The sequence below is a fragment of the Lithobates pipiens genome, unplaced genomic scaffold (genome assembly GCF_037356315.1).
Source record: "Lithobates pipiens isolate NorthernLeopardFrog02 unplaced genomic scaffold, aLitPip1_a1.2 Scaffold_23, whole genome shotgun sequence".
NCBI lineage: Eukaryota > Metazoa > Chordata > Amphibia > Anura > Ranidae > Lithobates > Lithobates pipiens.
This window is the reverse complement of record NW_027507785.1, coordinates 286,055,733-286,081,007: the sequence shown is the minus strand read 5'-3', so window position 1 is coordinate 286,081,007 and position 25,275 is coordinate 286,055,733. Positions and strand designations below refer to the sequence as shown.

The window sequence follows — 25,275 nt, the reverse complement described above, 5'->3', positions numbered from 1 at the left end:
CACTGATGACAGATGGCACTAATACGTGGCACTGATGACACTTGACACCGATGACAGATGGAACTAATATGTGGCACTGATGACACGTGACACTGATGTGGCACTGATGACAGATGGCACTAATACGTGGCACTGATGACAGATGGCACTAGTACGTGGCACTGACAGATGGCACTAACACATGGCACTGATGACACCTGACACTGATGACAGATGGCACCAATACATGGCACTGATGACACTTGACACCGATGACAGATGGAACTAATATGTGGCACTGATGACACGTGACACTGATGTGGCACTGATGACAGATGGCACTAATACGTGGCACTGATGACAGATGGCACTAGTACGTGGCACTGACAGATGGCACTAACACATGGCACTGATGACACCTGACACTGATGACAGATGGCACCAATACGTGGCACTGATGACACATGACACTGACAGGTGGCACTGATGACACGTGACACTGATGACACATGACACTGACAGGTGGCACTAGGGACGGGTGGCACTGGGGACAGGTGGCACATGGCACTGGGGACAGGTGGCACGGATAGGTGGCACTGGGGACAGGTGGTACGGGGACAGATGACACTGTTAGATGGCACTGGGGACAGGTGGCATTGATAGGTGGCACTGGGGGCACATGGCACGGACAGGGCACGGACAGGTGGCACTGGGGACAGATGGCACTGATAGGTGGCACTGGGGACAGATGGCACTGATAGGTGGCACAGGGAACAGATGGCACTGATAGGTGGCACTGGGGACGGGTGGGCATGTGTGTGTGTATTATTGTGTGTGTTTTACTGTGTATGTGTGTGTTTGTGTGTTTTACTGTGTGTGTACTCACTGTCACTGACGCTGCAGCTGCAGCACGGAAGCTCTCCCTCACACGCTGTCTGTGTGTGAGGAAGGAAGCCGGCGATGAGAGATGATCTCATATGTTTACATATGAGATCACCGCTCATTGGACAGGCTGATCGAGTGCTAAATGGCCGCTGTGATTGGCCATTTAGCAAGATCTGTGATTGGCTGTGTCCGAGGGACACGGCCAACACAGAACTTCCCCGATGCGCGCCCGCGGCGGCGCGCATTGGGGAAGTAAACAGGAGGATGTCCAGGGATGCCCTCCCCGCAGTTAGCGTCTGCTCTGTAGCCGTCTTTTGGCTATAGGGCGGGCACGAAGTGGTTAATGTACCATAAATAAATAAAATTACCCTGAAAATAAGCCGTAGTGTGTTTTTTGTAGCAAAATTAATATTAGACCTGGTCTTATTTTCAGGGGTAACACGGTATTAGTTGCATATAAAATAAATGTCATTCTTTTCCTTTTAAATTATTACATTCCTTCATTAATTGACATTTTTATATCTGCTTGCAATTCAGCTTTAAGGTTGCTTTATAAAGCAAGTGACAACAATTCTGTTTTTGTTTGTTTCTTTAACATTTTATTACAACGCAAGTTCTGTGTTTGTATTACATTATTTTTGATCCAGGCTTTTATATTTCCATATATTTTTTGTTTCAAAACAGGGGAGTGTTTGATGCAAACCTGGCCAAGCATAAGAGCTGGATTTCCCATCAGGTTCCTACAGGCACATTGCCTAGGGCCCACAAATCCTTAGGGCATATGAAAATTTAAATAGCAGAAACGATAAGGAACAAAGTCATATACCGGTGCAGGAACCTGCATTCTGCTTCTACCTTATGTCACACTGAGACCACTCTAAGCATCACATCTCCAATACAGAAAGTAGGGCATTCCAGCAACTAGCATGACATTTAATGATGGCAGTGTCATTACTGATCAGAGGGCTCACACTGGGCTCTCCATAGAAGCAAGTGTACTGTGAGTCAGTTCTGTATTCGCCAGCCATAGAGTACGAAGCTGTGGGCATTTCTGACCTCACCAAGCAATGTAACTGTCATGGGTAAAGAGGAACGAAAGTCCTGGTCATTGGCATAGCTACAGATCACAGGGTGCCATAGCAAATTCTTAAAATCTTGATAGGGCCCCCTGGAAATGCCTCTATTGTAACTGACCTTAACTTAAGATATGTCTAAATCAAGGACAGGTGGTATGAGAGCTATCAGCATAGTCAGTACTCTACTATAAGCCTGGTTCTGTGGATAGAAAGTTATCACAGAAAATCATTTTCAGCAGCTGATTGAATCACTTACTGAAAATGCAGCTTCTTTATCATTTAATTGTTGTCTATCTTCTAGTTTAAGTTGGTGCCACAACCGCTGCCCCAGGTTTTCTGTTTAAAGCAGGGGCAGATCCGGAGGGGGGGGCAATTTTTCCCCACGAGAAAATAGTGATCGGGCTGGGTGGCCGGCAAGTGAGCGGGCAGGCAGTCAGGTCAGTAGGCGGCTGGCAAGTAAATAGAGCGAGCAAGCAGGCCAGTAAATGGGCTTGCAGGTGAGCAGAGCAGGTGGGCAGTCATGCCAATAAGTGGACCCCTCAGTAAACTTGAAAGCAGTACAGTGAGCGGGCAGATGAGGGAGCAGAGAGATGGCATCATCTCTCACTGCCCGCCTTCATATGTGCTGAAAAACTGGGGAGAGAAGCCTGTTTCTCTACTGTCACTGTTGTTGCAGGATAGTGACAAGCTGCATCTAGTGTCAATTAATGTGGCAAGTGACAAGCTGTACCTGGTGGCAATTAACGTGACAAGTGACAAGCTGCATCTAAGGGCAATACATCTACACTGCAAAGAGAGCTAAACCAAATTCTTACTGCACAGCCTACAAAGAAGGACCTGTGACTAGTGACAGACAACAGTGTTTTGGAAGTCTTCTCCTATATGTCTGATGTCGGGTTTTTGATTGGAAAAGCCACAGGGGATACAAGGTCAGCGTCAACAAAAACCTGTGATAGAGCTCTTTCCCACAGGCATTGGCTGTTTATCCAGGATTTGGCTGACTAATACCTTGTTACAAGACTCTACTCTTGATTAAGTAAAACTTGAGAGAGCTAATCAATATACCTTGTGTCAGTGTGTTATATAAAGGTATACACAACATGTCTGAACCTAGAGTGTCAGAAAGGCTGTGAAGTTCAAAGGGGCAAGGTGGTGCAGATGAACATGCAATTCTAAGCAACCCCCCCCAGGGGGCAGTGCTACATATGTATGCAATTATTATTTTTTAAATGAGTGCGAGTAGAGGAATGCTTCTGGATGTTGGTGCTCCAGGGGATGCCTTCACATACAATATAATATATATACTATATAACAGGATTTTGGAACCTTTTTTACCCAAGAGGAACCCTCAAAATGATTTTCAGGTCTCAGGCAACCACTGCTAAGATTCGTTTATTGGTGGTCATTAAGAAAGTGCCCCTTATATTGGTGGTGGTCAATGGGAAGAATGCTCCCTTTACAGTAATATTCAGAATTTTCCCCTTGTAGTCATGCCATGGGGCATTGGGGACATTAGCTGTTTATCCAGGATTTGGCTGACTAATATCCTGTTACAAGATTCTACTCTTGATTAAGTAAAACTTGAGAGAGCTAATCAATATACCTTGTGTCAGTGTGTTATATAAAGGTATACACAACATGTCTGAACCTAGAGTGTCAGGAGGGCTGGGAAGTTCACAGGGTCAAGGTGGTGCAGATGAACATGCAATTCTAAGCAACCCCCCCCCCCTCAAGGGGGCAGTGCTACATATGTATGCAATTATTATTTTTTAAATGAGTGTGAGTGGAGGAATGCTTCTGGATGTTGGTGCTCCAGTGGATGCCTTCACATACAATATAATATATACTGTATAACAGGATTTTAACCTTTTTTATCCAAGAGGAACCCTCAAAATGATTTTCAGGCCTCAGGCAACCACTGCTAAGATTAATCTACTGGTGGTCATTAAGAAAGTGCCCCTTATATTGGAGGTGGTCAATGGGAAGAATGCTCAGTTTACAGTAATATTCAGAATCTTCTCCTTGAAGTCATGCCATGGGCCTGGAACTATTCAGACATCATCAGATAGCTAATGAGTTAGCCAGGGCACAAGGAACCCTTAGTCAAGTCTAGAGGTACCCTAGGGTGCCACAGAACCCTGGTTGAGAATGGCTGCTATATAATATAAATGTAGAAAAGTTACTATTACGAAATTACTTTTATGCACTCAATCAATCATTAATTACTGGCATGTTCATATCCAAATTGTTCTGAATAAAACAAATTGTAGGTTGGCAGCTATAAGGTCGACAGAGATGTCCCCACTCTTTGCGCAGTGCTTCACAGCAGATACTGGCTGCACATCAAATACCCTTAGATATTTCTGTGGTCCTGCTTTCAATGCAGCCAGTGAGGAACTGATTAATGAAGATTTGTCAAAGAGGCGCTGGGGTGCAAAATGAAGATTAGCGGCAGTAGGCTTTACAGTGACTCTCCCCCAACTTTTCCATTTTGGATACAGGTATTGGCTAGACACCAGGCCGTGAGTTTTAATTCCCATGTATGTTGATCTTTATAGAAATGGTTCAAAAATGGAAGGACTATAAATGTGTGCAGATAGGAAGATGAAAAATACATACATATTGATTGCTATTAGTAATTCCACTATTGTGACATTTTTAAAATTCACTGTGAGTAAACATTTCCTTATATAAATAGCAATGTTTACAGTAGTATTAAACCCAAAAGTGGACATGTATTATGCCCTGTACACACGGCGGAAAATGTGCGATCGGATTGTGTTGTTGGAAAATCCGATCATATGTGGGCTCCATCAGAATTTTTCCGTCGGAATTTCGGACACACAAAGTTTGAGAGCAGGATCTAAAATTTTCTGATCATGTGCAGACAATTCCGTTGGACAAAGTGGCAGGCATGCTCAGAATAAATGAAGAGACCACAGCTATTGGCTACTGGCCCGTTTATAGACCCGACGTACATGTTGTACGCCACCTCATTAAGAACGATCGGATTTTCCAACAACTTTGTCCGACCGTGTGTATGCAAGACAAGTTTGGCACAAAATCCGTCAGAAAAACTCTGATGGATTTTTTTGTCGGAATGTCTGACCATGTGTACAGGGCATTATAATGCAGCTATGATATGTAGTGGCTGCATTTGTTCAGTTTTTTAGGTGCTCTTTCCTTAATCTTCACCTGGTGATCCAGCCAGTAAGTCTGTTGTTTTTCAAAACAATAAGCTGTCGTGCAGATGTAACAGTTAGAAGAATGAGACAAACCAATTACCACCGACGGGGGTTCTTAAAATTACCAACTTTTATTTATTTGTGTAAAACCTTTATTCCAAAAGGAAACGGTTGTTGTAACTGCTTATAAAGTATTAGCTGGAGTTTGGCTTTAATCTGAGTGTATAAAAGTGTTAAATGTATCTAAATCTGCTGGTGTATCTAACACTCCCCTTCCCCCCAGACTGACAATGCTGCTGGCCAAATGTGCCCCCTATGTTCATTCAGTAAGGGCACTCTTATAAATGAGGTGAGTTACTGGCCAGATCATCAGGTGAAAACAGAGGGGAAGCTTTAAAGAGTGGAGTAATGAAACCAGAAACTTTAGAACTTACTGGACTGTTGTGCATTTCCAGGATCAGTTGTTTCACTGCATAGAGAGTGGGGTGAGCCCATGGTGAGGGATCCTGCCAATGTCTATTCAGGTCAAAACCCATCAAAGAGCATCTGGAATAAAAAAAAACAGTATCATTGTTAGTAAATGTGTGTGTCTGTGTGTATATGTGTGTATATATATATATAATGCACTGGTCCAAATCATTTGGTGGAGGGGGGATTATGGTGTGCGGTTGTTTTGTTGTTTTTTCAGACATTGGGCTTATCCCCTTAGTTCCAGTGAAGGGAACTCTGAAGGAATCAGCATACCAACATTTTGGACAATTTCATGTTCCCAACTTTGTGGAAACAGTGGAGATGGCCCCTTCCTGTTCCAACATGACTGCACACCAGTGCACAAAGCAAGGTCCACAAAGACATGGGTGAGTGAGTTTGGGGTGGAGGAACTTGACTGGCCTGCACAGAGTCCTGACCTCAACCCAATAGAAAACCTTTGGGATGAATTGGAGTGGAGACTGTGAGCCAGGCCTTCTTGTCCAATATCAGTGCCTGACCTCACAAATGCACTTCTTGAATAATGGTCAAACCTTAGACACACTCCTAAACCTCGTGGACATCCTTCCCAGAAGAGTTGAAGCTGTTATAGCTGCAAAGGGTTTGCCAACTCAATATTGAACCCTACGGACTAAGACTGGGGTGTCATTAAAGTTCATGTGCACGTAAAGGCAGGCGTCCCAATACTTTTTGACAATATAGTGTGTGTGTATATATATATATATATATATATATATATATATATATATATATATATATATACATATTGTATGGTATCAAGAAAACTGAAGCAAAAGTGAACATAAAAACATGATAGCAGAGGTATCATATACAGGTATGATAAAATCCAGAACTCTAGTGGCCATACATGCTTTCATTCTATTATCCAATCAATGTGCGATTAAATCAAAATAATCAAATCAAAAACCAATTGAATATCCATAACATCTCTTCCAATCGATTTAGACTTGGTTTAGCAGAATGACCAGAATGGAAAATTATCAATCGTTTTGTATCAGTCAGCAGCACTGAGCTGATTCAGTGAGAAATTTGATTGTGCAATAAAATTATGAGATTACATGGTAGAAACAGAGATAAGATCGATAACTTACGATCGTATCCTCCATGCCCCCACGTGTGGCATAGCAATTGTGTTTTTGGCTATAGATCGATTATTTCTAACAGGGGAGATCGATTGGTAAATAAATAATCTATTTATCGTGTGTGGCCACCATTAGGCTTATAAATGAAGCTGAACTGTGAGGTTGATTTACTAAAACTGGAGAGTGCAAAATCTGGTGCAGCTCTGCATTGAAACCAATCAGCTTCCATTTTTTTTTTTGTCAAAGTTTAATTGAACTAGTTGACGTTAGAAGCTGATTGGCTACCAGGCACAGCTGCACCAGATTTTGCACTCTCTAGTCTTAGTAACTCAACCCCACAATCTCACACACCCAGGTTTAAAGGATTGGGATCCAATATTGCCTCTGTGATTATGTGAACTGTCCATTGTGCTGATTAGAGTTGATATTCATTTGACAAAAACTTTCTTTTTATCCCTATAAATTTACCGGAACAGAACAACAAGGTTTGCTCCTCATAGACTTCAATGGTGTTTGCCGCAAAGTTTAAAATCGTTTGTAGAATCAATTAGATGTTTATTTTTGACCAGTGACAAGCCAATTTGAAGGGGAAGGATGGAAAATTATTCTTGAAATTATGATTTTCTAATAATGAATGTGGTGTTCCTTCAGGAAAGTCCATTCACGCTAACATCAAACACCAAAAGCAACATTTTTATTTTTTTCAATTTGTTTTAAAAAAATGTCATAACAGAACTAAAAAGTACGTTTCCATACATAATTGACACAAAAGATTATTTTAAATGTACATTATCTCTAAATACCTTGATGGTACATACAATCAGCATTGGACCTTGAGACATCATGTGTATATTACATATGGGCCAGTTGAACTACCAGTCGACAGCAATTATTCAGAACACATATAATCTGACTTCCAGGTAATTAGCAGATTACGCAACTATTACAGTCTTTCAATCATACAAAAGGACGTATACAGTGCCTTGCGAAAGTATTCGGCCCCCTTGAACTTTTCAACCTTTTGCCACATTTCAGGCTTCAAACATAAAGATATACAATTTTTATTTTTTGTGAAGAATCCCCAACAAGTGGGACACAATTGTGAAGTGGAACGAAATCTATTGGATTTTTGAAACATTTTTAACTAATAAAAAAATGAAAAGTGGGGCGTGCAAAATTATTCGGCCCCCTTGCGTTAATACTTTGTAGAGCCACCTTTTGCTGCGCTTACAGCTGCAAGTCGCTTGGGGTATGTCTCTATCAGTTTTGCACATCGAGAGACTGAAATTCTTGCCCATTCTTCCTTGAAAAACAGCTCGAGCTCAGTGAGGTTGGATGGAGAGCATCTGTGAACAGCAGTTTTCAGCTCTTTCCACAGATTCTCGATTGGATTCAGGTCTGGACTTTGACTTGGCCATTCTAACACCTGGATACGTTCATTTGTGAACCATTCCTTTGTAGATTTTGCTGTATGTTTGGGATCATTGTCTTGTTGGAAGATAAATCTCCGTCCCAGTTTCAGGTCTTTTGCAGACTCCAACAGGTTTTCATCCAGAATGGTCCTGTATTTGGCTGCATCCATCTTCACCTCAATTTTAACCATCTTCCCTGTCCCTGCTGAAGAAAAGCAGGCCCAAACCATGATGTTGCCACCACCATGTTTGACAGTGGGGATGGTGTGTTGAGGGTGATGAGCTGTGTTGCTTTTACGCCAAACATATAGTTTTGCATTGTGGGCAAAAAGTTCGATTTTGGTTTCATCTGACCAGAGCACCTTCTTCCACATGTTTGGTGTGTCTGCCAGGTGGCTTGTGGCAAACTTTAGATGAGACTTTTGATGGATATCTTTGAGAAATGGCTTTCTTCTTGCCACTCTTCCATAAAGGCCAGATTTGTGCAGTGTACGACTGATTGTTGTCCTATGGACAGACTCTCCCGCCGCAGCTGTAGTTCTCTGCAGTTCATCCAGAGTGATCATGGGCATCTTGGCTGCATCTCTGATCAGTCTTCTCCTTGTCTGAGCTGAAAGTTTAGAGGGACGGCCAGGTCTTGGTAGATTTGCAGTGGTCTGATACTCCTTCCATTTCAAAATGATCGCTTGCACAGTGCTCCTTGGGATGTTTAAAGCTTGGGAAATCTTTTTGTATCCAAATCCGGCTTTAAACTTCTCCACAACAGTATTACGCACCTGCCTGGTGTGTTCCTTGGTCTTCATGATGCTCTCTGCGCTTTCAACAGAACCCTGAGATTATCACAGAGCAGGTGCATTTATACAGAGACTTGATTACACACAGGTGGATTATATTTATCACCATCAGTCATTTAGGACAACATTGAATCATTCAGAGATCCTCGCTGAACTTCTGGAGTGAGTTTGCTGCACTGAAAGTAAAGGGGCCGAATAATTTTGCACGCACCACTTTTCAGTTTTTTATTTGCTAAAAAAGTTTAAAATATCCAATAGATTTCGTTCCACTTCACAATTGTGTCCCACTTGTTGGTGATTCTTCACAAAAGATAAAAATGTTATATCTTTATGTTTGAAGCCTGAAATGTGGCAAAAAGTTGAAAAGTTCAAGGGGGCCGAATACTTTCGCAAGGCACTGTATATGTCTCTATGTCGAGAAATGCAAATATATGGAAAAGGAAAATAAAAAGAAAAAACTAAAAACAAACAGGAACAAAATTTGGATGGCCTAGTAGTGAGGCCACCTGACAAGGTGTAAGTATAGACTCAAGAGTCGAATATTTCAAAATTGAACCTCCAGTATGGACCTATCTTTACGTACTCTCTATTATAAAGCATATATTAATGCTTGACTCTTCTCTTGGGAGTAGGGATGAGCCGAACACCCCCCGGTTCGGTTCGCACCAGAACTTTCGAACGGACCCCACGTTCGTTACGAACGTTAGAACCCCATTGAAGTCTATGGGACTCGAACGTTCGAAATGGAAAGTGCTAATTTTAACGGCTAATATGCAAGATACTGTCCTAAAAAGGGTTTGGGGACCTGGCTCCTGCCCCAGGGGACATGGGTCAATGCCTAAAATGTTTTTAAAAATGGCCGTTTTTGCGGGAGCACTGATTTTAATGACGATTAAAGTGAAAAAAAAAAGTGAAATATTCCTTTAAATATGGTGCCTGGGGGGTGTCTGTAGTATGCCTGTGAAGTGCCACGTGTTTCCCGTGTTTAGAACAGTCCCTGCACAAAATGACATTAAACGGAAATAACACCATTTGAAACTGCTTGCGGTTTTAATCTTATATCTGGTTCCTGCAATATGATTGAAAATCATTCAGAAAAATGGCATGGGTAGCCCTCCCTGCCCATTACCAGCCTATTTGGGTCTTGTACGCATATTAAGGGGAACCCCGTACCCATATTAAAAAAAGGAAATGCGTGTGGCCCCCAGGCCCTATATACTCAGAACAGCAGTATACAGGTGGTGCAAACAAGACAGGGACTGTGTAGGTTTGTTGTGTTAAGTTGAATTTGTTTGTAATTTTCAACTGGTACATTTTTAAAGTGTAGCTCCAGTCAAAAAAACTATTTTTAAGCTTTTTGGAAAACATAGGGAAGGGTTATCACCCCTGTATAATTTGTTTTGTCGTCCATCTTTTTTCATCTCACTTGCTGTTGTCTCCTTCCGTTTGCAAGTAGGAGATGTTTGTAAATTGGATGTTTGAAAGTAGGGGCCTGCCCTATATGCTCTGCAGAAATGGCGGAACAAGGTGTTGGTTTTGCCACAACATTGTAAGCCCTCAAAGTTACTCTTGGTGGGCGCTGGAGCGCCCTGCTGTGAACGATTATATCAAGAATTGTAATTACATGCCATTGTTGAACAGTGGTAGAAAAATTGACCTTTGGTGGTTGTGGTGCTGGTGCCACAACACTATAAGTCCTCACAATTACTCTGGGTGGGCACAGGAGCGGGCCTTCCTGTGAAATATTATATCAAGAATTGTAATTACATGTCCCTGTTAAACAGGGGCAGAAAAATTGGGCCGCTGGCACTGGTGTTACGACACTGCAACCTCTCCCATATACTCTAGTTTTATTGCAGGAATTAGCCCCGCTGCAAAGCATTGCATCAAAAATTGTACTTAAACGCCCCTGTTAAACAGGGGCAGAAAAATTGGGCCTTAGGCACTGGTGCTGGTGCCACCACACTCCAACCTCTGCCATATACTCTAGTTTTATTGCAGGAATTAGCCCTGCTGCAAAGCATTGCATCAAAAATTGTAATTAAACGCCCCTGTTAAACAGGGGCAGAAAAATTGGGCCTTAGGCACTGGTGCTGGTGCCACCACACTCCAACCTCTGCCATATACTCTAGTTTTATTGCAGGAATTAGCCCTGCTGCAAAGCATTGCATCAAAAATTGTAATTAAACGCCCCTGTTAAACAGGGGCAGAAAAATTGGGCCTTAGGCACTGGTGCTGGTGCCACCACACTCCAACCTCTGCCATATACTCTAGTTTTATTGCAGGAATTAGCCCGGCTGCAAAGCATTGCATCAAAAATTGTAATTAAACGCCCCTGTTAAACAGGGGCAGAAAAATTGGGCTGCTGGCATCACCCAGAACCAAAAATGTTCTTCCAACATATCAGCGGAGGAGGAAGAGGATAGACAATCAACATAACAGGACAGTCACTCAGCATCAGCATAGGCAGTCTTGAAGGGATGTGGTATTTCAAAAAAAATTATTCGGTTACATCAGCTTCAGGTGCTTGGTAGCTGTGGGTGATCCAAGACTGATTCATCTTGATGAAGGTCAGTCGATCAACTGATTCGGTGGACAGGCGCACCCTGTGATCGGTAACAAAGCCACCAGCAGCACTGAAGGTGCGTTCCGAAAGAACGCTGGATGCAGGACAGGCCAGTAGCTCAATTGCATACTGTGCAAGCTCTGGCCAGTGATCCATCCTCAAGACCCAGTAAGCCAGAGGATTTTCGGTGGGAAAGGTGTCCAAGTCTGACCTTGCCCCTAGGTATTCCTGCACCATGTAAATTAGACGCTGGCGATGGGTGCTGGAACCAATCATACCTTGGGGCTGCGGACTAAAAAATTGTCTGAAAGCATCAGTCAGACGGCCACCTTCTCCACCGCTCCTTCTGACTGATGCCTCAGCAACACGTTGTCCAGGACCAGGAGTTTGTGACCTCCCAGTCTCTGAGAGGCAAGGAAGAGAGGCAAGGAAGTCCTCCTCTTCCTGCCTCTGTTCTGCCTCAAGTGCCCTGTCCATTATTCCACGCAGCGTATGCTCCAAGAGGTGGACAAGAGGTACAGTGTCACTGATGCATGCACTGTCACTGCTCACCATCCTTGTGGCCTCCTCAAACGGTGACAGGACAGTGCATGCATCCCTGATCATGCCCCACTGGCGTGGTGAGAAAAAACCAAGCTCCCCTGACCCTGTCCTGGTGCCATAGTCGCACAGGTACTCATTGATGGCCCTCTGCTGCGTGTGCAGCCGCTGCAGCATGGCCAATGTTGAGTTCCATCTGGTGGGCATGTCACATATAAGGCGGTTCTTGGGCAGGTTCAACTCCTTTTGGAGCTCAGCCAGCCGAGCACAGGCATTAAATGATCGGCGGAAATGCACACAGACTTTCCTGGCCTGCTTCAGGACATCATGTAAGCCGGGGTACCTGCCCAAGAACCGCTGCACCACCAGGTTAAGGACGTGAGCTACACAGGGCACATGGGTCAGTTGTCCCTGTCGGAGGGCGGAGAGGAGGTTGGTGCCATTGTCGCAAACCACCATTCCTGGCTTAAGCTGGCGTGGCGTCAACCACCTCTCGGCCTGCCCCTGCAGAGCTGACAAAACATCCGCCCCAGTGTGGCTCCTGTCCCCCAAACAAACCAGCGCAAGCACGGCATGGCATCGTTTTGCCTGCGTACTTGCGTAGCCCCTGGAACGCCTACGGAGCACCGCTGGTTCTGAGGACAGAGCACTGGAAGAGGCCATGGAGGAAGAAGAAGAGGAGGGGGTGGAGGAGAGAGGTGTGTCACAACCAACAGTAGCATTTTGGAGGCGTGGTGGCGGAACAACCTCCAACACTACTGCCCCTTGTCCTGCATCCTTCCCAGCAGCCAGAAGAGTGACCCAATGGGCCGTGAAAGACAGGTAACGTCCCTGTCCATGCCTGCTGGACCATGAGTCAGCGGTAATTTGCACCTTACCACTGACCGCCCTGTCCAGCGAGGCAAGGACATTGCCTTCCACATGCCGGTAGAGAGCCGGAATCGCCTTCCGTGAGAAAAAGTGGCGTTTGGGGACCTGCCACTGAGGAACCGCACATTGTACAAACTCACGGAAGGGGGCCGAGTCTACCAACTGAAAAGGCAGCAGTTGAAGTGCTAGCAATTTAGCCAAGCTAGCATTCAACCGCTGGGCATGTGGATGGCTGGGAGTAAACTTCTTCCGCCGGTCCAGCAGCTGGGGCAGGGACATTTGCCTGCTATAATCGGATGTGGATGTACCACTAGCAGAGTTCCCGGAAAGCACTTGGCTGTGACACACCTAATTCTACACCTTCATTCCTCTCAGAGCAGGTTTCAGAGAGGACTGAAGGTCTAGTGGGGTTGGAGATGCCAGCTGATGAGGAGCAAGGAGAGGTCCGCTTTGTTCTTTGGTGTGGGTCTTTGAGGTACGCTTGCCAACGAGCTGCATGGCAGGTCAACATATGTCTGGTCAAGCATGTGGTGCCCAAGCGGCTGATGTTTTGGCCACGTGAGATACGCTTGAGACATATGTTGCAAATAGCAGCGGTGCGATCTGATGCACTCGTCTCAAAAAAGGCCCACACCAAAGAACTTTTAGAATAATGCGCAGAGGAAGCGCTCTGCGCAGGCGGAGCTCTGCGGTGTGATTCAGTCGGTGTGCTGCCCCTAAGCTGGCCCCCGGAGGGAATCCTGCCTCGTTGGACATGTGCCTCCTCCTCCTCCTCCTCCCTCCTTCCAGGCACCCACGTGGAGTCAGTGCCCTCATCATCCCCTCCCTCTTCATCGCTGTAGCAAACCTGGCAGTATGCTGCAGCTTGTGGAACATGACTGCCAGATTGCTGCCTTCTTGAGCATCCCCTCTCTCTGCGCTCACGCTACTGCCTTCCTCTAGCTGAGTGTCATCATCAGAGCCCACCAAACACTGGGCATCCTCCTGGAGCATGTACCCAACACTGTGCTCAAAGAGTTCAGGAGACTCCTCAGGAGGACGTGGTGGGTCTAGGGAAGGAGTCACTGATGATGACATTGAGAGGAGGGAAGACGATGTGTTGGCAGCTGCTTTGCTACTACCCTGAGACTGGGTGAGAGAGGATGAGGAGGATGAAGAGGGCTTGGTCATCCACTCTACCAAGTCGTTGGCATGTTGTGGTTCAACATGTCCAGCTGCAGAAAAGAAGGACAAGCATGTCCCATGGCCACGTGCTGATGACAATGCACTGCGTCCACGACCAGCACTGTTGTCTCTAGACACAGAGCCTGCTTGCCCTCTTTTATCGGCTCGCGCCTGTCTGCCTCTCCTTGCTGGCCTTCCAGACATGGTAATGGCCTGAAGGGAGTTGGGTAAAACAGTAGTTGGGTAGTTTATATTGTGCTGGAGGCACACAACACCCACTAACTCCTGCAGATGCCTTTTTTATAGAACAGCAGAGATAAAGGATTATAGCGGTATTTACTGGGTACAGAGCACGCAGACAGCACGCACTATCTCCTGACACTACTGACTGGGCAGCACAGTGGCAATAGGGTTGCTGGTTCAAATCCCGACCACAACACTATCTGCCTGGAGTTTGCATGTTCTCCCTGTGCCTGCGTGGGTTTCCTCCGGGTACTCCGGTTTCCTCCCACACTCCAAAGACATGCTGGTAGGTTAATTAGACCCTGTCCAAAAAAGAATTGGCCATAATATGTGTATGTGTATGTCAATGTTGTAAGTGTGTCGGGACTCTACAGGTTAAAGGACCGCATAAATAGCTGCAGATGGACACCGGTGGCAAGAAAAAGCGCCCAGAGGCGATTCAGTTCGTATAGGTAGCGCTATATAAGTCATTCATTCATTCATTCACTGCAAGCTCTATTATTAAAGATGGACCACTAGCTATATAGGTGAGGTGAATATCGCGGTGTATACTGCGGTCAGGGCACGCAGACAATAACAAGAAAACAGCAGAGATAAAGGGGTATATACAGATGTATACTGTGCTGTGCTGGAAGCACACACAACTTCCAATAACTCCTGCAGATGGCAATTGGGCTCAAATAGAGAACAGCTATGTAGGTGGATTATAGCGGTATGTACTGGGTACAGAGCACGCAGACAGCACGCACTATCTCCTAACACTACTGACTGCAAGCTCTATTATTAAAGCTAGATCACTAGCTATATAGGTGAGGTGAATATAGTGGTGTATACTGCGGTCAGGGCACAGACAATAACCACTACACAAGAGCAAGATAGGAAATCAGCCAAAAACGATTGGTGTGTAACTGTGTTGAAGGTACACAGAACACCCACTGCTTCAGATGCCAACACACTACACAAGGCCGCCTCAAAGGCGGCCTTATATAGTGTGGGGCGTGCACTACATAGCCTGAGCTATGATTGGCCACAGGCAGGATGCCTGTGGCCAATCATGGCTCTCCTCGCTGCTGGCGCTGCGATTGGCCAAGCATGCGGGGTCACAGTGCATGCTTGGCCAATCACGAGCCAGCAATGCACTGCGCCACCGCAGTGCATTGTGGTCCGCGCGCGCCACGCGAATTTTGACGCGAACGGACCAAGAGTTCGAAATTTCGCCGAACGCCCGAACAGCCAATGTTCGAGTCGAACGTACGTTCGACTCGAACACGAAGCTCATCCCTACTTGGGAGTAGTGGACAAATTCTAGTGGACAAATTTCAGTAATTACTATTATATTTCAGTGTCTACTCTGGGAATTTTTCCTTCCAGCTCTTCCACCCACTTTCAACTTTTTTGATTGAATTTCATCAAATCATCTAATGAATTGGTGATCAGAACTGGACCGAATACTTCAGATGCTGCTGAACCAGAGTTTTATAAATCGATAATTCTGCCACACTTTATAAAACTCTGGTTTGAACGCATCTGGAGTATTCTTCCAGTTCTGGTCACCAAACTGGAGAGAGTTCAATGAAGGGCAACAAAATGAATAAAGGGACTGGAGGACCTCAATTACGAGGAACCATCACAAGCACTAAATTTATTCTCCCTGGAGAAGAGACGCTTGAGAGGAGATATGATAGTGATATACAATTATCTCAATAGTAATTACAGTGTAGGTAGGAAACTATTCAGCCTCATTCAGCCACACAATGAAATTGGAAGAGAAGCGGTATAACCTTAAGCTGTGTAGGGGGTTTCTCACTGTCAGGGTGGTAAGAATGTGGAACTTTCTTCCACAATTGGTGGCATCAGCAGGAAGTAATAATAGTTTTAAAAGACTCTTGGATGTGCATCTTAGGAAACACAATGTACAGGGATATAGAAAATGATTATACACACACGAACACTCACACATAGATTGAACTGGATGGACTATTGTCTTTATTCAGCCTTACCAACTACAGTTGTGCTACAGTTGTGCTCATAAGTTTAAGTTTTTGTGTTATCATTCATATTCTCATAAAAATGGCCAAGAAATCATAAATTCTGCCAGGGTATGTAAACTTATGAGCACAACTGTATGTAACTATAAATGTGTTGATGAAAATGTTCATATAAATGTTAGAATAAATATGTAAGTGACAAAGAAGATTGTAAGAGTGCAGAGGGAGTCTGAAATAGCTTTGTTTATTTGCATGTCTATAGTACTCTTCTCCCTAGGGATCGCAAAACAAAGGTGAGGCAGCCATCTTGGATGCAATCATTTGAGCCAACTGAACTACCCACATGTCTTTGGAGTGTGGAAGGAAAAGGAAGTACCCAGTGAAAACCCATGCAAGCATAGGAAGAACATATCATGCAGACAGAAATTCAAACCAAGAACCCATAGTACTGAAAGGTAGAAGTGCTGTCCATTAAGTCAGTATGCTGCCCAGTGTAATGATGTGTCTTATGACCCTTCTGAGACTCAGAATTCTGCAGTGGGCAGAGACAATTGCAACCCAAGATGGTCAATCTGGATAAAACCTTTTTTTTTTTTTTCACATGGTGGCTGGAAACACTCTATAGCAAATGTGAAAAACAGTGCAGCGCTTACTATGAATAAATGTAACATGTGACTGAATACAATAAAGCAATTGATCAAAAAAAACTTCAGAACTGGTGATTCCAAAATTGAACATCAATAGTAAAAAATGTATATATATATATATATATTGTGCAATAAACAAAAAATTAAAAATTAATTGTTTGTTAAACCAAAAAAAGATGTTACTCAAAATTGGTGTGAAAGCAAAAAATTGTTTGAACCACAACTTGTTGCTGAAAAACTCGAAAGTGAAAAAGTAAAAAATGTGAGACACAAAAATATGATGATGTGAAGCGAATCAAAAAATCAAAAAAATCAAAACAAGTCCCATGCCTTGAATAAGTGAAGTGATTTACAAGGCCCCAGACACGTGGAGATAAATGTTCATTAAGTGAAACATAAGTGAATAAGATGTTAAAGTTGATCACAGGTGTCTCTGGTGCAGGTGCTTGACCACGTAAATTCTTTCACTACAGCAACTTAAGTGAGTAATAAAGGCTTACCAGAGCAACCATTAGTGTGCGCGGATACGAACTCCCAAACGATTAGGATCGGACAAGATCGCTCCTCCGACACTCCTCATACAAACGGATGATTCGAATCGCCTTTGGGGGCGGGAAGGTAAAACCTAACCCACACCTTCGGATGTTCCTTGAACGTCGTCCGTTCCGGTCAGTTCGGAAATTTCAAATTGGCGTGTCACCGAATGGATGAAAAAGGGAAAAAAACGCCCAATCGTGTGATAAAGTCTAAAACACGTGGATTTTATCTTTCAACCAGATAAGCGTTGGAAGCTACAAATGACTCGATCGAGTCGCATAAAATTGATCGTAAAAAAGAAATGCTAGCAAAAGTATATTAAAAACAAGCAGATAAAATAGCACGAGGTGTAGACGTATCTATCTATCTATCTATACGTCTACACCTCGTGCTATTTTATCTGCTTGTTTTTAATATACTTTTGCTAGCATTTCTTTTTTACGATCAATTTTATGCGACTCGATCGAGTCATTTGTAGCTTCCAACGCTTATCTGGTTGAAAAATAAAATCCACGTGTTTTAGACTTTATCACACGATTGGGCGTTTTTTTCCCTTTTTCATCCATTCGGTGACACGCCAATTTGAAATTTCCGAACTAACCGGAACGGACGACGTTCAAGGAACATCCGAAGGTGTGGGTTAGGTTTTACCTTCCCGCCCCCAAAGGCGATTCGAATCATCCGTTTGTATGAGGAGTGTCGGAGGAGCGATCTTGTCCGATCCTAATCGTTTGGGAGTTCGTATCCGCGCACACTAATGGTTGCTCTGGTAAGCCTTTATTACTCACTTAAGTTGCTGTAGTGAAAGAATTTACGTGGTCAAGCACCTGCACCAGAGACACCTGTGATCAACTTTAACGTCTTATTCACTTATGTTTCACTTAATGAACATTTATCTCCACGTGTCTGGGGCCTTGTAAATCACTTCACTTATTCAAGGCATGGGACTTGTTTTGATTTGTTTTTTGATTTTTTTGATTTTTTGATTCGCTTCACATCATCATATTTTTGTGTCTCACATTTTTTACTTTTTCACTTTTGAGTTTTTCAGCAACAAGTTGTGGTTCAAACAATTTTTTGCTTTCACACCAATTTTGAGTAACATCTTTTTTTGGTTTAACAACCAATTAATTTTTAATTTTTTGTTTATTGCACAATATATATATATATACATTTTTTACTATTGATGTTCAATTTTGGAATCACCAGTTCTGAAGTTTTTTTTTGATCAATTGCTTTATTGTATTCAGTCACATGTTACATTTATTCATAGTAAGCGCTGCACTGTTTTTCACATTTCTGTTATTTAGACCTAGTATCTGTTTTTTTGTGTTCAGCCGCTGTTTATCTTAAAAAAAAAAAAATTTCTATATCAACTAATTTATCACCAAGCGCAAGTTTTACATTTTGTTTACTCTATAGCAAATGCCTGGCTTTGATTAGAGTATACATTTGAAGTCCATCTATAGCTGAAAACTATATAAATATGACCACGAGCTTCACTGTGTGAGTGTTAAAAAAATATGTATAACTAGAGCTGCTCCCGCTAATATGTGCTATCACATATACCACATGACTTTAAATAAACACATTTATAAAAATAGTGAAGTGCTCTTACAAAACAGAAAAAAAGATATATAAATGTGCAGAAAGAAAATGTACACTTAGCAATGAACAAACTAAAATATATTGTGCAAAACATGTAGAAAAACAACAATGGGCAAATATCCTTTTTAGAAAATTGTGTGACTAGTCTGAAATAATTTCAGTGTTCACAAAACCTTTTACTAAATGTAAATAGAACAACGGTCTTTTTGTATTCATATGGTGCATATAAATCTTCACCATGCCTTTAAATATTGCTCCACATAATGTGTGTTCCACCATCACTGTGCTGCTCTGAATGTACCCTCACCTTAAATGATAGACCCCACTATTCTTGAACAGAAGGTCAAACAGCGCTTAAATAGATATGCCAAATATTGTAGATATCCACCTTTAAAAGGCTGCTGTCATCCACCAATTCATTACACATGATTCAGATCCAGGACATACCATAAATCAAAAGAAAGCTCCATAGCGTAAAACCACTCAATGTTTTATTAAAAAATTTAAAATACACTTACAAATTTCAAAAGTAGTCCAGAGCATTAATGCACAGCTCACCTAACAAATACTAGCTAGTAGGAGAATCCAAGATGGTGCCTTGGGTTCATCCAATATGATGATGCCACACTGCTGCACCCACCTGACGCTTTGTGTCCATAGCAGACTTTCTTAAAGGTGAATACTGAAAACGCTTTATTTGTTGCATAGAACTAGGGTCTCCAAACTTTCTAAGCAAAGGGCCAATGTACTGTCTGTTTCTAGTGGGTGTAGAAAAGGCCCTGGTATCAGTGCCCCATCATTGGTTTTAATGAAAGAAATAGTGCCCATTGATGGTGCCAATAGAGGGAATGGTGCCCCATCATTGGTGTCAGTTGGTGGAATATTTCCCCAAGGGCTAGATAAAGGCAACCAAATGGCCAGATTCAGCCCCCGAGTCGCAGTTTGGAGACCACTGGCATAGAGTATGGAAGGGATACAGCCCCTGATATTGTTTTAATGCTGTCTGTCTTTATTTTTGTCAACCCCTCTAACTGCACTGGTGAGAAAATGATTGCCATTGGAATAAGTGAGGGGAAATCTTCCAAGGGGCACACCAATTCAGGTGCCAAGAGGGGATTTCCCATCACTTTAGGGAGATTTCTTCTCACGTCCTGTTTTGTGTTCCAGACAGGCAGTGACAGGAAATCTCTCCAATGGGACCCAGACAGCATAAAAAGGACAAAACAGGCATAAAACATTTTGGTTTTACATAATCTTTCAAAAAAGAATAACATCTATGTAAGTGATTCTTTCACAGGTTTAGCTTCAATGCCCTGGAACTTACACATGGCCCAAAATGGCAAATTCCATCTAACAGCTTCTTTTGTATATTGCTCTGTAAGTCTGATTCCTTTTAAAGCTGAACATAGGTGGCAGAACAGGAAGAAATCAAATCCTGGATCAAAATGAAAACCTACCAGAAAGCCGGTGAAAGAAAAGTACGGTTCATGAAATCTTCTCAATAATGGAAATCTCTGTGGCTGCAACGCTGGCAAAGTGACACTTATCATCTTGAGTGCGGCTCTGAAGAACAGTAATCCATCAATCATGTGACTGAGATAGGCTCCCCATATGGAGCGCCATTCCTGACACATGAAATCCCTGGATTTTTGCAGCTATGTAGATTTATTATCTGTAACTCCTATGTGTTGGTTATGTACGTAGCAAAGCCTTATCATTTTTCCTGCAGTGTTTAATATATGATGTTCATACAGCTTATTTAAGCAGAAGAAAAAAATACTTTTTTTAACTCTATTCTATTTTGTGAAAACTTGAAGTTAAAGCTTGAACTCTAGTAAAGTAATAAAAGATCACCATTTAATACATTTATTTATTTGTTACAAGTAATATATACATATACAAGGGTGAGTTAATATTTATCAGCACTGTATTTTAATAGTTTATTAGAACAGTAGGCAGTTGTTCCAGCGTTCCACAAACTTGTATGAACCCTCAGTTTTTGATTCGTCCCTCAGCCCTATATGAACCGCTCCTTGCACAGGTTGGTCTATCGTAAATCAACAACCTCTTGAAGCATCTTTAAGTGGACCACACAGATGGGAATTTGAGGGAGAAGAAAATACTGTCCCCATATTGTGATGAAAGCTGTCCATGGATTTCGGCTCCTGGTACACCTTCAGACCACAAAAATAGATCGCTGCCCACTGCTCTACTTTGGTGAAAATGGAGAGTGACATGACCATGTTGCCTTTGCAAGAGTGGCAAAGAAAACTGAGTGATAAAGGTCAAAGATTTAATAACGTGACAGCAAAGGCGTTATCTCTTGGCATGCAAGCACAGAAATCAGAATAGCCAACCTAAAGATTATCATAATAAAAGTGTAGATAATTATTGAGTCACCCTTATATGTAGCTAGGTGCTTGGTTAGAGACAGAGAGCAATTTAGGACACTGCACCGAAATGTTCTCTGTGCTCATAATGAATGTCAGTGGAATGGTTTAAGGCTGGATTCACACCTATGCATTTTTTGTGCCTTTTGCATTTTTCAGATTTGCACTACAGAACGTGTTCCATAGGAAACCATGTTAAATGATCTGTAGTGCAAATCTGCAAAATGCAAAAAGCACTAAAAATGCATAGGTGTGAATCCAGCCTAACACTACCCCCACCTCCATCCACCAGGGGCAGCTGACAAGAAGAAGGAGCTCTAGAAACGTGATGGTTGGCAGCATTGAATCATGGGAGATATAGTGCAGAGGAAGGATCATATGGGAGTCAAAGGACTGCATGAAGACTGTACTGGGGCTGTACTTATGTGCATCACCGTAAAGCGTGGGCCCCAACGCTAGCCATCTGAAGAAATAGGGCTAAAGACTACTCATTCAGATAGCTGCCTCACAAAAATTTTGCCTGTCGTCCATAGTAAGAGGTACATTTTTAGAGTCTTAAATTTCATCAATGACATTCATATATAGAGTACACTCTAAAGTGGTTATAGCCTACTGTTTACAGCAGAGATATTACAGTAATATTGCTGTTACTGCTTTCTAATACCAATACATATTGCAGATTTTGTGGATTATGCTAATTTAGCTACATAGAACTCCTTTCTATGCTGCTATAGTCTAGTGAACATATTGTCTAGTGAACTCTGACTCACCTAATTCTTTACAAACTCATTTATGTACATACTGCTATTTGCTGCAAACCTTGACAAATTTTTGGGTTAATTTACCATTAACCAGTCTGGTGTTTGCATTTTGATACTGAACCATAGTTGTCTGCAGGGTATCTATATTTGTGCTCCCAGTAGCAGTACAGTATCCATTTGCTTAACCTGGTGTGTCAGTGGGGCAGAGGTTGTTCTCAGAGTCGAAGAACAGAGAACTCAATCTACCGAGAACCTCCTGTGGCGGAAGTGCTATATATTTTTATATGCTTTCCTATCCCTTGAATATATAAATATACTTTTACCTATAGCTTGCATGAGAAAACATGAAACTGTTTATATACTAGAGACCCTCAAATACATACAGTATTTCACAAAAGTGAGTACACCCCTCACATTTTTAAAATATTTTATTATATCTTTTCATGTGACAACACTGAAGAAATTACACTTTGCTACAATGTAAAGTAGTGAGTGTACAGCTTGTATAACAGTGTAAATTTGCTGTCCCCTCAAAATAACTCAATACACAGCCATTCATGTCCAAACCACTGGCAACAAAAGTGAGTACACTCCTAAGTGAAAATGTCCAAATTGGGGCCAATTAGCCATTTTCCCTCCCTGGTGTCATGTGACTCGTTATGCCGCGTACACACTATCGGACTATGTGGTGGGCCTAGTCTGGCGGACAAGCCACCGGACTTTGTAGCGGAGTTCCGCCGGACTTTGGGAACGAGCGGACCTACCCACACACGACCGGACTTTTCCAATGGACTAGGTCCGGCGGACAATCCGCCTGACTATGGCGGGAGTCCGCCGGACTTTTGAAATGAACGGACTCGCCCACACACAGAGAAAAGTCTGTTCATTTTGAACGTGACTCCAGGTAGCCGGGACTAGCAAAGGAAGTCAATGTCACCGCCTTAATCGGCGAGATTGACACCTCACTGGCCCCGTCACCTGGTATGGACTTAAAGAGGAAGCCCTACACCGAAAAAACGGCGTGGGGGTCCCCCCAAAGTCCATATCAGACCCTTATCCGAGCACGTAGCCTGGCCAGTCAGGAAAGGGAGTGGGGACGAGAGAGCGCTCCCCCTCCTGAGCCGTACCAGGCCGCGTGCCCTCAACATGGGGGGGGGCTTTGAGGAAGGGGGCCCTGCGGCCCCCACCCCAAAGCACCTTGTCCCCATGTTGATGAGGACAAGGGCCTCTTCCCGACAACCCTGGCCATTGGTTGTCGGGGTCTGCGGGCGGGGGGCTTATCGGAATCCGGGAGCCCCCAGATACCGGCCCCCCACCCTATATGAGTATACCATGTACCCTTATCCATTCACCTGGTGAAAAAAAGTCTAAATAAATAAAAAAAACACAACACGTGTTTTTAAAATAATTTATTGGACAGCTCCAGTGGTCTTCCGTCTTGGGGGGTCTTCTCGCCTTTTACTAGCTCTTTTACTGGCGGATGGCCCGGCTATCTTCTTTGTCACCGCCACCGTCTGGGGGTCTTCTTCCGACTTCGGGGGTCTTGTCCCCCTCTTTGGTTCTTCTTGCCGGGCCTCCGCTATCTTCTTATAGCTCTTTTACTAGCGGTGGCCCGGTCTTCTGTCGCCGTCTTCTTTTCTTCTCTTCTTCCGACTTCGGGGGTCTTGTCCCCCTCTTCGTTGGTCTTGTCCCCCTCTTCGGTTCTTCTTGCCAGGCCTCCTCTTTCTTCTTCCAGCTCTTTTACTAGGATTGGCCCGGTCAACTATCCCCGCCGCCGCCTTCTCTTCTTCTCTTCTTCTTCCTTGAGATGTTGACGCAACGCTCTCTCTGGCCGCAATGACAGGGACGCATTGTGGGGCGACTTATATAGGGACAAGAGGCGGAGTCACCGGGTGATGTCACATGGTGACTCCACCCCCTTATGATGTCGCAGTCCCTGCATCCTCCGGGACTGTGACATCATAAGGGCCCCCCTTCCCCAAAGCACCCCCCCATGTTGAGGGCACGCGGCCTGGTATGGCTCAGGAGGGCGCTCACTCGTCCCCACCCCCTTTGCTGACCAGCCAGGCTACGTGCTCGGATAAGGGTCTGATATTGACTTTGTGGGGGACCCCGCACTGTTTTTCCGCCGTAGGGCTTCCCCTTTAAGTCCATACCAGGTGACGGGGCCAGCGAGGTGTCAATCTCGCCGATGAAGGCGGCGACATTGACTTCCTTCACTAGTCCCGGCTACCTGGAGTCACGTTCAAAATGAACGGACTTTTCTCCGTGTGTGGGCAAGTCCGTTCATTTCAAAAGTCTGGCAGACTAGCGCACAGACGGGCGGATTGTCCACTTGACTGCCGAGTCCGGCGGACAACTTTGAGTCAAAACTTCTTTCTAAGTCCGCAGGACTTTTTGGAACAAAAAGTCTACCGGAGCCCACACATGGGCGGATTGTCCAGCGGACTCTGGTCCTGATGGGAGTGTCATGGTCTGGGGTTGGACACTTTGGGTTCAATTTGGACATTTTCACTTAGGGGTGTATTCACTTTTGTTGCCAGCGGTTCAGACATTAATGGCTGTGTTGAGTCATTTTGAGGGGACAGCAAATGTACACTGTTATACAAGCTGTACACTCACTACTTTACATTGTAGCAAAGTGTAATTTCTTCAGTGTTGTCACATGAAAAGATATAATAAAATATTTACAAAAATGTGAGGGGTGTACTTTTGTGATAAAAGTACTGTATAAAACTGGCATCTTGCAGGGAAGTACTTCAGATAAAGTGTACAAAACCCAAAAACTCAATAAACATGGGCTTTTATAAAATTATACGTTGTTTACTCAAGTTGATAACACAGCCTAAAACATACATCACTTGTTCTGAATCAAACCGATGAACCTTTATTTCTTCCCATCTAAAAATATTAAGATAGTTACCGAGTAATGCTATATTTGTCAACGCCATAGCCACTGCTAATCATATCTCACAGTGTAAGAAGAAAATAAAATAAACCTCCATACTGATATTAGGAAAACATTCTCAAAAGGTCAC

The 25,275-nt window shown here is 43.6% G+C and overlaps 1 protein-coding gene across 3 annotated transcripts in view; it reads right to left on the bottom strand.

The window, feature by feature from the left end:
- AGBL4 (AGBL carboxypeptidase 4) overlaps window positions 1-25,275 on the bottom strand; it is a 2,901,779-nt gene that overhangs the window by 482,647 nt on the left and 2,393,857 nt on the right. For all 3 annotated transcript variants that reach the window (XM_077450277.1, XM_077450278.1, XM_077450279.1), the window contains exon 9: window positions 5,560-5,671. In XM_077450277.1, the coding sequence (XP_077306403.1) occupies window positions 5,560-5,671 (112 nt within the window). The remainder of the gene's footprint in view (window positions 1-5,559; window positions 5,672-25,275) is intronic.